The sequence below is a fragment of the Melanostigma gelatinosum genome (genome assembly GCF_949748355.1).
Source record: "Melanostigma gelatinosum genome assembly, chromosome: 18".
Classification (NCBI taxonomy): Eukaryota; Metazoa; Chordata; class Actinopteri; order Perciformes; family Zoarcidae; genus Melanostigma; species Melanostigma gelatinosum.
The window spans coordinates 12,134,783-12,147,415 of record NC_136651.1 but is presented as its reverse complement, the minus strand read 5'-3'; the positions used below and the strand labels follow the sequence as shown (position 1 = coordinate 12,147,415).

General features: G+C 41.2%; 1 protein-coding gene across 1 annotated transcript in view; it reads right to left on the bottom strand.

Moving 5' to 3' along the window:
- Positions 1 to 4,650: 4,650 nt before the first annotated feature.
- Positions 4,651 to 12,633, bottom strand: part of rimbp2a (RIMS binding protein 2a) — a gene marked incomplete at both ends in the record, with an annotated part of 61,285 nt that continues 53,302 nt past the window's right edge. The window contains 9 exons of the mRNA XM_079289024.1: positions 4,651 to 4,884; positions 7,186 to 7,350; positions 8,008 to 8,079; positions 8,221 to 8,321; positions 8,465 to 8,633; positions 9,122 to 9,291; positions 10,743 to 10,865; positions 11,282 to 11,384; positions 12,413 to 12,559. Coding sequence (XP_079145150.1) covers positions 4,651 to 4,884; positions 7,186 to 7,350; positions 8,008 to 8,079; positions 8,221 to 8,321; positions 8,465 to 8,633; positions 9,122 to 9,291; positions 10,743 to 10,865; positions 11,282 to 11,384; positions 12,413 to 12,559 — 1,284 coding nt within the window. The remainder of the gene's footprint in view (positions 4,885 to 7,185; positions 7,351 to 8,007; positions 8,080 to 8,220; positions 8,322 to 8,464; positions 8,634 to 9,121; positions 9,292 to 10,742; positions 10,866 to 11,281; positions 11,385 to 12,412; positions 12,560 to 12,633) is intronic.

Below are 12,633 nucleotides of genomic sequence, written 5' to 3'. Positions count from 1 at the left end.
ACAGCATGAACAAAGCGGGCTGGTTATTATTGTGAATTTCTTTTTTTTTTTATTTGAAAGATGAATTCACCCACAACGCTGATTTCAATCTGCTGCCTGCCTCTGATTGGATTGCTCCCTGCTTTCATGTAAATGTGGTAGACACAGTGAGGCGTGTTACTTGTAAAATGGAGACATAAAACTGGAGGAAAGGAGAAAGGAGAAGCGTGCTTACAAATAAATGAAATCCTTTATGGACGTTATGAATTTGTCGGATGTGCCATTTCTCATTTCAGACTTCTGAAATGACACAAATGAATCCCATCCAAAGCACCTTTGTTGGATGGCAGTCTTTGAAAGCTTCGAGACCAATTGTTAAAATAGCATTCAAGGCTCATCACAGTCTCCTTTCACTCAGAGAGTTTGAAGTCATGGATGGCAGTCAACATCTGTTATACTTGAGATCCCATTGAACAGCACTTCACTTATTACTTGTTGTTGCATCGAAGCCCAGTCTCTCCAACGTCTCGTTAATTAGGAATCTAACTTTTACTGACAGCCAGTCTTGTTGTTTATGAAGTGCCAAGCGGGCTTGTGTGAACTCAGCATTGTCACCATCCCTTCAGCCTTTTGTCCCTGATGTGATGACAGGCAGGATATGATTTGTTGTGATGTTCTGGGCCTACACCTCTTGATGGCAGAGAGAGACTGATGGCAGAGAGAATAATGAATTCAGATGAAAAATGTGAATAAATGTTGCATACGTCAGTTCATCAAATCATTACAATTTGTCATGTCTTGATGGAAATGATCACAAAAGATAACTGTCATCCCGTTGTTGCCGTTCATTAATGAGCCTCGCAGATCATCTTTCTGCAGCTGATTTGGGGATTTTCTATCCAAACAACCACTTGTTGCAGCCGATTACAACCTGGGGTTAATGATTCAATCAGACCAACCGTGGATGTGCCATTAAGCGAGCTGTGACAAAACAACCAATATTCTTTCTGGAGAGAAACCCCAGGAATACATTTGACTGCACTGATTAGGACACAGTTTCTATTGACAAGCATTTTACCTCCACTGAGACGAAGGCTGTGAGAAGCTTTGTTTGTTGCAGGCAAATAAATAAGCCATGAAACCGTCTGATATTGATCCCCCCCCCCACACACATACAAACCCAGGCTATACACTGTGCTAATGTCAGATGCTACATGTCTTGCCTGCATACATTTCGGGGCTTTTCTTTTTGAATGTCACGTCTCGTGAATTTGTGTGACACTGTGATGATTGAAAAAAATCGGCATCAGTCAGGTCCATCAGTCCAGGACATGAAAATATGATTGGACGCCTTTGTAAATTGATCTCAGTTTTAATTCGTTTTATGCCTTTGTTTTAATATAGCATGAAACATTATCATGATAATGTAAAACTTTGTTCATTCATATAAACAACCTTCATTTCTTCTCAGGCGTGAAGACGCGAAGCTACAAAACTAAGAACACTGACTTATTGCCTCAATGATATGTACAGCAAATGTCAGCTGAAGTCTTTTGAAGGATGTACAGTGGCTACTAGAATATTAATCATATATAAAACATATATGTTAAACGGTCAGAGCCACAAAGGGCTGAACATCTCCTGCTGTATTAAATGCAACATCTGCCCCCCCCCCTCTCTCAGTGAGAACACATTTACACACAAATCAACGCAAAGTGTAATTTCCTAAAAAATATCAAATTTAATTTGGTTATAAAAGTTGTATTTTTTCACATGCACACCCATACATAATGATCACCATAAATACTGTCCAATGATTTCTCTTTTTTTCTTTTTCAAACCTTGATTCACAAAGCAAGCACATACGGTGGACCAATACATCTGATTTCAAAGGACACTATGGAGAATGCTCGCAGTCGGTTACAGGTGGAAGGAATCTCAGTGCACTAACAAAACAAAAAAAGCTGTCGTAAAATCAAGTCGCAACATTTATAAATGATCTACAAATGGATCAAAGTAGAAAAGAACTACGGCGTTTAGAGACACTGCACCCATTCACAGGTGAATGATTTGGTACCGGGACACCATGTCACAGTTATTCAACTTTGTGACTTTGTGAATGAGAAACTATACATGAATAGCTTTGGAACAAAAATCATGTAAGCCTATTCCCAGCTGAACTTTTCTTACATTCCATTTTGGCAAAACACTCTCTTGTCATTGCATTTCATCAATAATATTAACAAATAATGAGGCGAGAGAACCCTTAAGTGCAAGTTGAAACAAGGGACAACTATAGCAATACACAGGATAGAATGGTCATTTCAAATTGAACAGAGCGAGAAGAAGTTTTTTTAAATTATTAAAGCTATGAGACGTTCTATCCCTCCAGTTAGTAATTCAATAGTAAGTTCTTGAGCACTTTTAGCCAACTTCCCGGCACACAAAATGTTGGTACAGTATTCCTTTTTTACGAATCCAAGTTATCATATTTGCTTTCAAATCTGAAATTGCAACTTATTATTTCTATAATCTCAAATAATTAACACACATAATGGCTGTCTCCTCGAGAGTCAAAAGCTGAGGTAGGACAGTGAGGTTCACCAGATGAATACATTTGAATGATGTGCTGTGACTTTATGTGATCAGTGAGATGAAGTTTAGCATTGCCATTTGAATTTCCATTCATCAATTTCTTTCTTTTAAATTTGGTTGCGTTTTTGAATTTGATTTGCTCTCCAACCTACAGGTTTGCAAATGTAACCTATATGGGAAAACCGGGCCAAAAAAACATTCCAAAGATGGAATTTAAAATGATGTCATCAAAGTTTAAAATATATGATTTTTAATTTTTTTAAATAAGTAAAAAATTAAACGCTGTCGTCCAAAATCAATGATCACATTAAACACATAATTCAGTATTTTCTCGCTCCATGCAGCGTCATCTATCTTGCAATAAAGACACATTTTGGAGATCTTTACATTGAATGAGAAACTGAATTAACAGTCAGCCTGCAGGATATTAAGTAGTTCCCACTGATATGATCACATTTTGTGTTGCAAAATCTTTTAGTGGCATTATGCAAATAGGTTTGTTTGATTCTGAAGACTTGATTGCAACATATGAAACATTCAGTGAGTCAACAAACCCAATGGGCCAAACTGAACATCGACATTACTGATTAGTGTCTCCAGACTCCGGCTTTGAGTACATGTGCTTAATTCATAAATTGTTAAATTAACCAAGATCATAGGAATAAAGTAAAAGTCAGATCTGTACCAGATTCCCTTTTAAATATATATATATATCTAGGCTGTGTAACATGTTAACTTGTTATGGTACCGTCCTTATGTACTGTAAGTACAAGTACAAGTCATGTAGAGCATGAAAGGACATATTAAATATGTTAGTGATGTCTCTCCACAGACCTCAGGTAGATGAAACAGAACCAGTGAACAATGCACACCTTGACATTTTGATTTGGGATGTCCCCGAGGCTTTACCGTGGCCCCCTAAATCAACATGACACAACTGAACTGAGCGGTGCACAGGCCACGGAGGTAGCAGCACATCACGTAATCACAGGACCGAGAACTACATGGCCTCTCCTTCAGAAAACAAAAACATATAAGTGAAAGACAAACATGAATAGGTGAAAAAACATGAACGCATCACATACTGCCTCACACACACACACACAGGCACACAAAACATGTCTTTTACCAATCAAAATGTTGTGCAATAGGAAGACAGACACAAAATGTAGTCTTGAACTAGGCGTTTCATGACAGTTTTGACAGCAAGGACAACAAACACCTCTGCTCTTATTTCATTTCCCAAAAATGACAAAGCACAAGCGACCCGTCATGAAATAAAAAGCCTTGTGTAAATCAGCTGAGGAACGTCAGGCTCATATTGTTCTCATAAAGGCCACTGAGACGGCTACGCTCGCCTCTGAAGTTAATGCCCTGTTGCCGATCTTCTATTCTTTAATTCCTTTCATCACATAAGAACTCCACTCTGATCACAGGTACAAGTGGAAATGTTTAGTTTCTTCCCACGTATGCTACCGCCTCTCCATGGTATTGCACTGAATAAAGGCTTTGAGTTAGCAGCCGGCATCACTTCACAGAATGCCTTGATAACAGTGTAGTCTATTTGAGATGTTCTTAGAGGACCGTGGTCTCTCGTTTCCTCGCTGCGACATCAATACTCCGCAAAAAAATGACGTTTTTTTCTTTTGTTGCTGAGTAAAAAAGCCCGTTAGAAACAAAGATGTACACAGATGCTTTGTTTTCACAGCTACCCTGCTTGAAACAAATGTATAGTTTCTTCAACTGATGATAAAGAAAAGAGAAAAGTGCATGTCATGAAAATCCTAGTTGTTTTTTGTTTTTTTTTAAATTATCGGTTGATTTAAAATACATCACAGTAATATGTTCTTGTGTCCGGTGACCTCTCTCTCTCTTTGATTTTGGCACTGCACTACACATCATTTAGTTGATTTGTATCCATCACCGCACATGAATAACTGTATCACTGGTTATATTAAAATAGGCTCACACAGTCCGAGAGACAAAGCTCACATCCTCTTGTTGATTGTGTGGATGCAATATACAGAGCCTGTGCACATATTGTACATGTATGCTTTTTTTTTTCTTCTTCTTCTTTTATTTCACAGGGGAGAGTCTCTTCAGGAGCTTCTTCCCTTTGGAAAGTAGTCCTTTCTTCTTCTTGTTTGCCAGATCTTGGTCCCGGGGGTCCCGGGGCTCCAGCGGGAGGCGGGGGCCCCTCGTAGGGCTGAGGGGTCGCATGGTGCCTGGGAGGAGGGGCCGAACAATCGGGGACGGCGCTCGGACGGGTGTGGCGTCGTTGACGACCGTGTCGGTGGTTTCCGGGGTCACCTGAGGAGAGAAGCGATGGGGAGGAGTGGAGGCATGGGGCAGCGTATTACAAAAGAAGCAACACTTTTACACTGCAGACGTAGGCCTGAGTCTGTCTCAGCTCTTCATCAAAGTGGTCTCTGAATGCAGACGCTTTTCAAACTGTATTGCTTGTTTTGTACGACAAGCAGTGTCCTTTTGAGTGCCCTGTGTGTCTACAACCTGCACTCACTGAGCACATAATGAACAAACAAACTCATTGACGTCTTACATGCTTGTTTGTGGCCTGATGGTACTTGTTGAGTACTTTGTTGTTTAGCAGAAAAACTCAAAAGTCTTTCTTTTTAAAATTCATTTGATGGAAATTTAAGTCACGGGTGAAGAAATAACTTATTATTGTCAAATGGAACACGTATCGCATGGCTGTCCAATATGATGCAGATGTTAAAATGCTGAAACTTTTCTACGATTAAAAGAAGTTAGAAGAAGAAAGAGGATTATGCAGAATTGTGTATTTGCATTGTCTAACTTTACTATCCATGTACAGAATATTATCAGGCACCTTCATCATAAACATGTCGATTTTTTTGTATTAATCTCCTTTTTTTTAGCAAATATATTTGAGTTATTTATGTTTATATGTATTATCTACTTCAGTGTCTTTCTGTGGTTTGGTGATTGTTAAGTGGCTGCTCTAACTACCGCAATTTCTTAGGATTGACAAAGCTATCCATCTATCATAGTTTCATAATTACATTTGTGAAATTAATTCACACACACACACACACACACACAAACACACACACATAGAACATATGTAGAAAAAAACACTGAGGAGGAAGCCATCAAATGTTGAGTACGCCATCAGTAGGGAACATACAGTACAGTATTATACAGTACAACACCGAGGGACACAACTGTAGATACCAGGCTTCTCAACTAATGCAGCAGTCGGATACGCAGCGATGCTTTTGAGAGCATCATCATGAAGATAGATGACAGTTTGTATTTAGAATTTCAGTTTTAAAGAGTCTAAATTTCTCAGACTCAAATTGTCAGTGATGTATCATCATATATGGCTTTCATGCTATTCAGTATTGTGAGGGCAATATTATGAACATGTTAATATTTCAAAATACACCTGTATATATTTGAAAATGTCCCAAAACATTTGGGTAACACAAACCAGGAAAAACTGCACATTTGAACTGATCCGATACATCACCGTGAAAAAGAGCCCTCTGCTGCGACCACAAGCTGTGTGCATTCGAGTTTGGTATCTCAAGTTGCCGACTTACTGTACAAGGCAGACAGAGCCATTTATGGTGTGAAATGAACAATCTTCTTCTGTTTGTTTGTTTTGTTTTGCCAAGCGGGTGAGGAAAAACAAAAAAGAAATCAGATGTGGCAGCAAAGTCACCGTCGCTTAAAAAAACCCACACCACTATGAAAACTGAAAACAACAACAACAACGTCAACAACAACAACACACCGAACACAGAGCGCCAATAAAAAAAAGAATGTTTTTAATATCCAATGTTTTTTCTTCTTTTATTGTTCCATTGTAACAATACAGTATGGATGTATCAGTGCTGCGATTAGTTTTGTCTCTCGAGCTCAGAGCAAACATGGCGTATCCACTGTCAACAGGGCTGAAAAATAGATTTGATGTGTGTGCAATATACATGAAGAAACAAAGCCTCTTTCAGGAAATACAGCAGTCGAATCAAGAAAGTTAATATAAAATGTATCAAGTATGAAAAAGGCATGCTTCTCTCTCTTTTCCATCTTAAACGTTTTCCCTCAGATACTTGATTTCAGTGTCCTTGGGTCGCCATTGTTGTGTGTTAATAAAGCACTTATTATTATACACAATAACCACATTTTGATTTTGTGTCTCAGTGCAAAGAGGTACCAAATTATGTTGTGTAAGGAATGAGTTGAGCCTTTTTCAAGTCCTCCTTAACCAGTGCTACATGCATAAATCACCCGCAGCGCTCCCACAGTCTATCCCCTCTCTGTCCATGTCAGGCTTTGCTTCTTCCTTTCTCTGAGACTCAGAAAGGTGTTAACACTGGAATATTTTTTTTTGTCCCCTTTTCCAAAGGGTGAGGGGGCGGGGGGTGGGGAGAGAAGGGGGAGGGAGGGAGGGAGGGCGGTTTGTTAGTTTGTATAGAGTCACCACTGTCACCACATGGACAAACACACACAATGAACAGCACACAGACGGCAAGTGGAGGAAGCGAGAGACGGAAATCAAGAGAGAGGACGGAGGATGGATGAACACAGGGCCTAGCGCTGAGAGCGGCGATGATGGTGTACCCGTTTGCCCTCTGAGACGGTGGAGGCAGAATTGGCAGGGGGCCGGTTGGCAGGCTCTTCCTGGGGGTAGTGGGACGGAGTATCGGTCAGATACACCTCCACGTCATCAGGCACTTCTTCCAGGAAGTTAGAGGGAACCAGACCGCGGTGGCCGTTGATCTCACCCTGTCGACGGTAATGAGGAGTTCTGTCAGGGTGGCTGGACATGATGCATTTAATACGGTCGACACAGCATGTCGTATGCTACTGTATAGGCTGGAATTGGAGGTAATCCCCTCAGGGACACTTTCCATCATTTTTTAATTTATTTTTTACCAAAATCAGCATGTGAACCTAATTCACACTGCCAATCCCCTGGACTCATTTAATTCATGTTTCAAAATTATTAATTTGCACATTCATCATTCTTCCCAACCTTCTGATTTGTTCAATTAAAGATTGTTTGACACCGACCACCCTGCCTGCAATCAATCACAGTAAAACACATTGCTGTTAATACCCAGGAAAGGCCTGTATGTTAAACGTTCCACATTTCGCTATTTTTACGAGAGTTTCAGCAGAAGACTGATGCCATTCTCTAATGTCTGCACGGTAAATACAAAGCTACAACCAGCAGCCGGTTACCTTAGCATTGGATAAAGGGAAAACAGCTATAGCCTGGCTCTGCCTTTAGGCAAAAAAATATTCATAATTTGCATACCAGCACTTCAAAAAATGAACTTGTGTCTAAAAACCAAAGGGAAACAAAAATGACAGTTCAGTTTCTGTACAAAAAAATATAAAGTGCTGTTACAAAAGCAAACATGGCCAAGTGGCACTCACATAATAGAATCCGTCTTCGTCAATATCTCCAAACACAGCCATGATGTCACCAGCACAGAAGGTCAACTCGGCCTATCAGAAGACAGAGATACAGAAAGGGATATACAAGGAATGCGATCCAGGGGAAGTCGACTATGTCTTAATCTGTTATACTGGTGTATGTGGGCTAAATACATGTGTGTTCAGTAATGAGCCCTTAGCAGTTACTGGTACCTCGACATCAACATTAGGGGAGCTCTCTCGGGGGTCGTAGTCGTACAGGGCCACCATCCTCCTCGAGGCCTGATCTCGACGCAGGCCTCTTCTGTGCTGCTCTGGAAGCAATAACGGATTTCATTTTAACATAAAGTATTTCAACTTGTGTTTTCAGTCACAATTAAACTTTGCAACCCCACTGACAGCGGGCAGCAGCGATCATCTGTACTTGCTCAGGAGAGTGAGTCAGCCTGCGTAGTACCTAATCTGTCCACAGGGGTGCTGAGGGGCAGGAAGCCCTGTTTGATGAGCTGGTCCATGGTCTCCTCGTCCTCCGCTCTGATCTCCGACACCATGTTACAGGGGATCAGCCCCATCCTGCCCCTCACCTCTGCTCTGTAAAACCCATCTGTGTCTTTATCGCCGTACACCTGTCAGAGAAGAGTGATGTTTAGATCTCCCAAAAACATATGTAGCACTTCTGTTATGGTGATTGAGGCACAGTCAAGCCAGTAATTGACATTTTTTCAAATATGCTCTAGTTTAAGTAGGATTATACATGAAAGACAAAGATATTTTGCAATTTTGTATTCATTTTTAAATGATAAATTATACATTTCTTCATGACTATGGTGCACCACTGACCGACATGTATCAGCTGCTACAAAATACACAAATGTGTGTTTTTTAAACTGTAAAATAAGCTAGTCTATACACATGAATATTGAAAAAACAAACAGTGAATGATGAAGTCTGTCTGAGAGAACTATGTTCAAACTGAACATACTTTCTGCAGCTATATTGCACACTGAAATAACTATTTATTTATCATATTTCAGGATTATAGTGTTTGTGCTTCATGACCAAAATACAGCAACAACTAGCGCCTTATGACATGTACATCAACATAAACTCCCACCCTAATGATCTGCCCCTCTTTGAAGGGCAGCTCCTCATCAGCTGCATCTGGGTTGGGGGACATGGACAGAGGATCATAGTCAAAGAGGGCCACAAAGATCCGGAAGGACTCCTCAGGCTCGGACTCATCGTAGTACGTGGGAGAGCGGCGGTCCCGGTCCCTGTAGCCATCTTTAACACATCGAAGACAAAATAATTCCATCATCCTGCATCACTACAAAGAGCAACCTATGAATGTGGTCCAACACACAGAACAGGAACTTCGGAGGATGCTTTGTTTCTTTATGGAAATATTTAACATTTGCAAACATCATTTTTATGTTTGTCTTCAGTCAAATATGAGCCTGTGTTTGTGATGTTTGGTCACAGATTTCAGGGCTCAGCAACAAAACCTTAAAGTAATTTGGTGACGAAACCTACGGTTTCATACAGTAAACACCACTTACTTCTCTACTGAGCAAGTCCATACAGTATGTTACAGTTACAGCACATATTGATGTGTCTTAGCCATGCTTTAAAGGAAAAAGGAGGATTTTCTTTCCCCTAATATGTCTCATTGATTTGCTGTATTGCATGACAGATTTGATTTTCCAGTCTAGCCATAATTGTGCCTGTCAGCATGCAGGAAAACTCAAGTCTTTCTCAAGTCACACTACATGTACTTTCATTTTCTCTATTTTTACATATAAATCTGCAGTGAGAGACAGACGAGGAGCAATACACAGAGAACGTGATTCATGGACATGACACAACACCAGAAACACACAAGACTCAGACAAGCATGCAACAAGAAGCCTAAATTAAAAAAATGCAAAGACAAAGATACATGTGTCTACTTTCACTTCAAATAAAAACACAAATGAAATTCTGAGCTCTAAAGCAAAATCCAAAACTTTGCCACACATTGCCAACAATCGTAGCAGCAAAAGGTCTAAAGCAGAGATGGCAGAGTTGTTGTGGAAGTCATTTATTTGAATTTGCTAGCAAAGTGTGATACTGTTAGGCCAAAGCTTCATTTCGGTGCTTGGAAATACAAGCATGATGTGAAATGCACTGCTCCCGGCTGAGCATAGGCCAACCTACGGAAGGTTCGGTAATTGTATTTATGTGGCACGACCAAAGGACAACTGCATTTCCAACAGCCGATATTTCAAACTCAAGAAACTCAAACGTCTAAAGAAAAGAAGAAAGCAGTGAACGTGTGTCGTCATTATTTAATGTCTGCCACTAATATTTCTTCTACACGTCATGCAAGGATGCTCTCATTAAAGGTGTCGTGGGTGTGGTTGTACTACAAGGGGAAGGGGGTTTAGCAGGCATCTGGAGTTCAGTGCAGTGAGTGAGGCATTCTCCGAGCAGTCAATCAATCATTTATCATCTGCAACTGTGGGAAGGTTCAATCCTGGACCCCAGGTATATGGCTTGCCAGTGGGTCCACCATTTCAGTGCAGTGCAGTCATGCTGTTCAACTGTAAGCATAATAATATCTAGTATTATTTGAGACTGAGAAACAGGCACTTGCAGGTGTCCACATAGCTACTTCTTGCTGTTTGCCAGTTGCTGGTGGCATTTTTGTTTTGTCGCCATGCTGTGGTGGTAGAAACAGGACTGCAGGCACATACCATGGGGTGACCTGGTGCCGCCCATGTGCCTGCGGGAAGACCACGTCCTGTGCCGAGCTACTCTGCCATAGTAAACATCCTCGGTGCTGGGGTTTGCCTCACTGCTATTCTCAAAGGTTACCTCTACAGGAAACACCAATTAGAAAAGGTTAACTGAAGATTGTGTTGCCCCCGAAAGCGTCTTACTGCTTAGACACAAGGTAAATACAAATACACACAGGAAAAAAAACAACTATAGCAAAGCTGTCATGACTGTCAGAGTTTATCAGAGTAGATTAGCACGTCAGCGTGCAGTGCAACTGTTTGCAAGGCAATTTAAGAAAAGTGTCAATTTGTGGCATCATTGTAATCTCTGCAAGATGTTCAGGTAGTGAAGGGCATGAGCATGGTTCATAGACACAGAGGTGATCTGGAGACACAGAGAAGCTCATGATGGTGTTAACAGAGCAACAAACATGTCTGTACTTGGGCACAAAAAAAACACACAAATGATGTCAAAATAAACGACACCCCCCCCCTATCCACCCGCCCATACTGACCAATGGAGGGGACCATTAGAGGTCTTCTCTGAGGCTGGGGACCGCTGCGATGGTTTCTTCTGCCGGTCTCCCGGTCATGACGGCCTCCGGCCGGAATGTTGCCCTGAAATGCACATAAAGCACAGAAAACATTCGCAAACATTAAACATTCACGAGCTGCTCGCGGACACGTGACTCGCAAACGGTGTGTGGAGGAAAAAAACAAAAACGCATGTCGACGTACTCGTACAAATTGTATGTCAACAAAATCATGCAGCACTCACGGGCAGGCACACTGAAACACAGACGCATAGACACGCACTCAGACACACACAAGCCCACGGGACATTTCAACATTCCAATATGAAGCAAATACTGATAAAAAAAAAAAAGACTGATTTTAAAATATTTAAAAGGAAATTGATTGTGTCAAAGATATCAGTAAGCACTTGTCCACCGTATATTACTGTGTACAACGCAAAACGGTTCACGCCCAGTCTCTTCCTGTGTCTCTCTCCAAGGACCTGAACACATTCACACCCAGTGTGTCTGAGCTTCTCTCCATGAAGCTGAAACATTCAAACCCAGCTTCTTTCTCTCTGTTGCTCTCAGACTGCAGCCTGGCGGCGTCAGTGTTCTGTATTTTGAAATTTGTAGCAGCAGTCGCTGCAGCTCCACGTCACCTCCGATCCAACCAATATCCAGTTCTATACGCCACGGGCTGCTTCTATCTACCTTGTGCAATCTCATAGCGAAATGGAGAGGATTTACAGTTTAGATGAGAGGATGTAGTTAGCAATATAGCGAATTTTGCTGACTAATATCACACACATTGGGCCAGACTTGATAGTCAAAAAGATGTTGCTTCAGAACCGTTTCTCTTCACTGGTATGTGGAAATGCTGCCTGAAAGCATCAAACCCCAGTCTGTCTGTCTCCGCTTCTCTCCATAGTGCTGAAACCCAGTTTCTTTCTCTCTGTTTTTAATTCTTTTTTTTTACCTAAACTCAGCACACACACTAACAACACTTAATTAAATGCATGTCAAGGCAGCAGTCTCAATTGAAGTATCTGTGCCCGTGCAGTTCACTAACTAATAATAAATTTGGGTGGTTATGACTTTTGGGTTTAGAATAAGTGCAAAGAACTGCACCTTGGGTGTGTTGTGCGAGTTGCGTCGACGTCCCTCTTCCAGCTGCATCTCAGAGTACAGCTCCTCCTCATCCTCTTCCATGATGTCAGACAGGTCAGAGCCCCGGCTGCTTTCGCTGTGATAATCTTCATTGTGACTACAGTGAGGCTTTTGGCAGTCACGCACACACACAAACAAACACACAGACGCAATTGTTTAAGTCCACATCCATCCGTACGTAC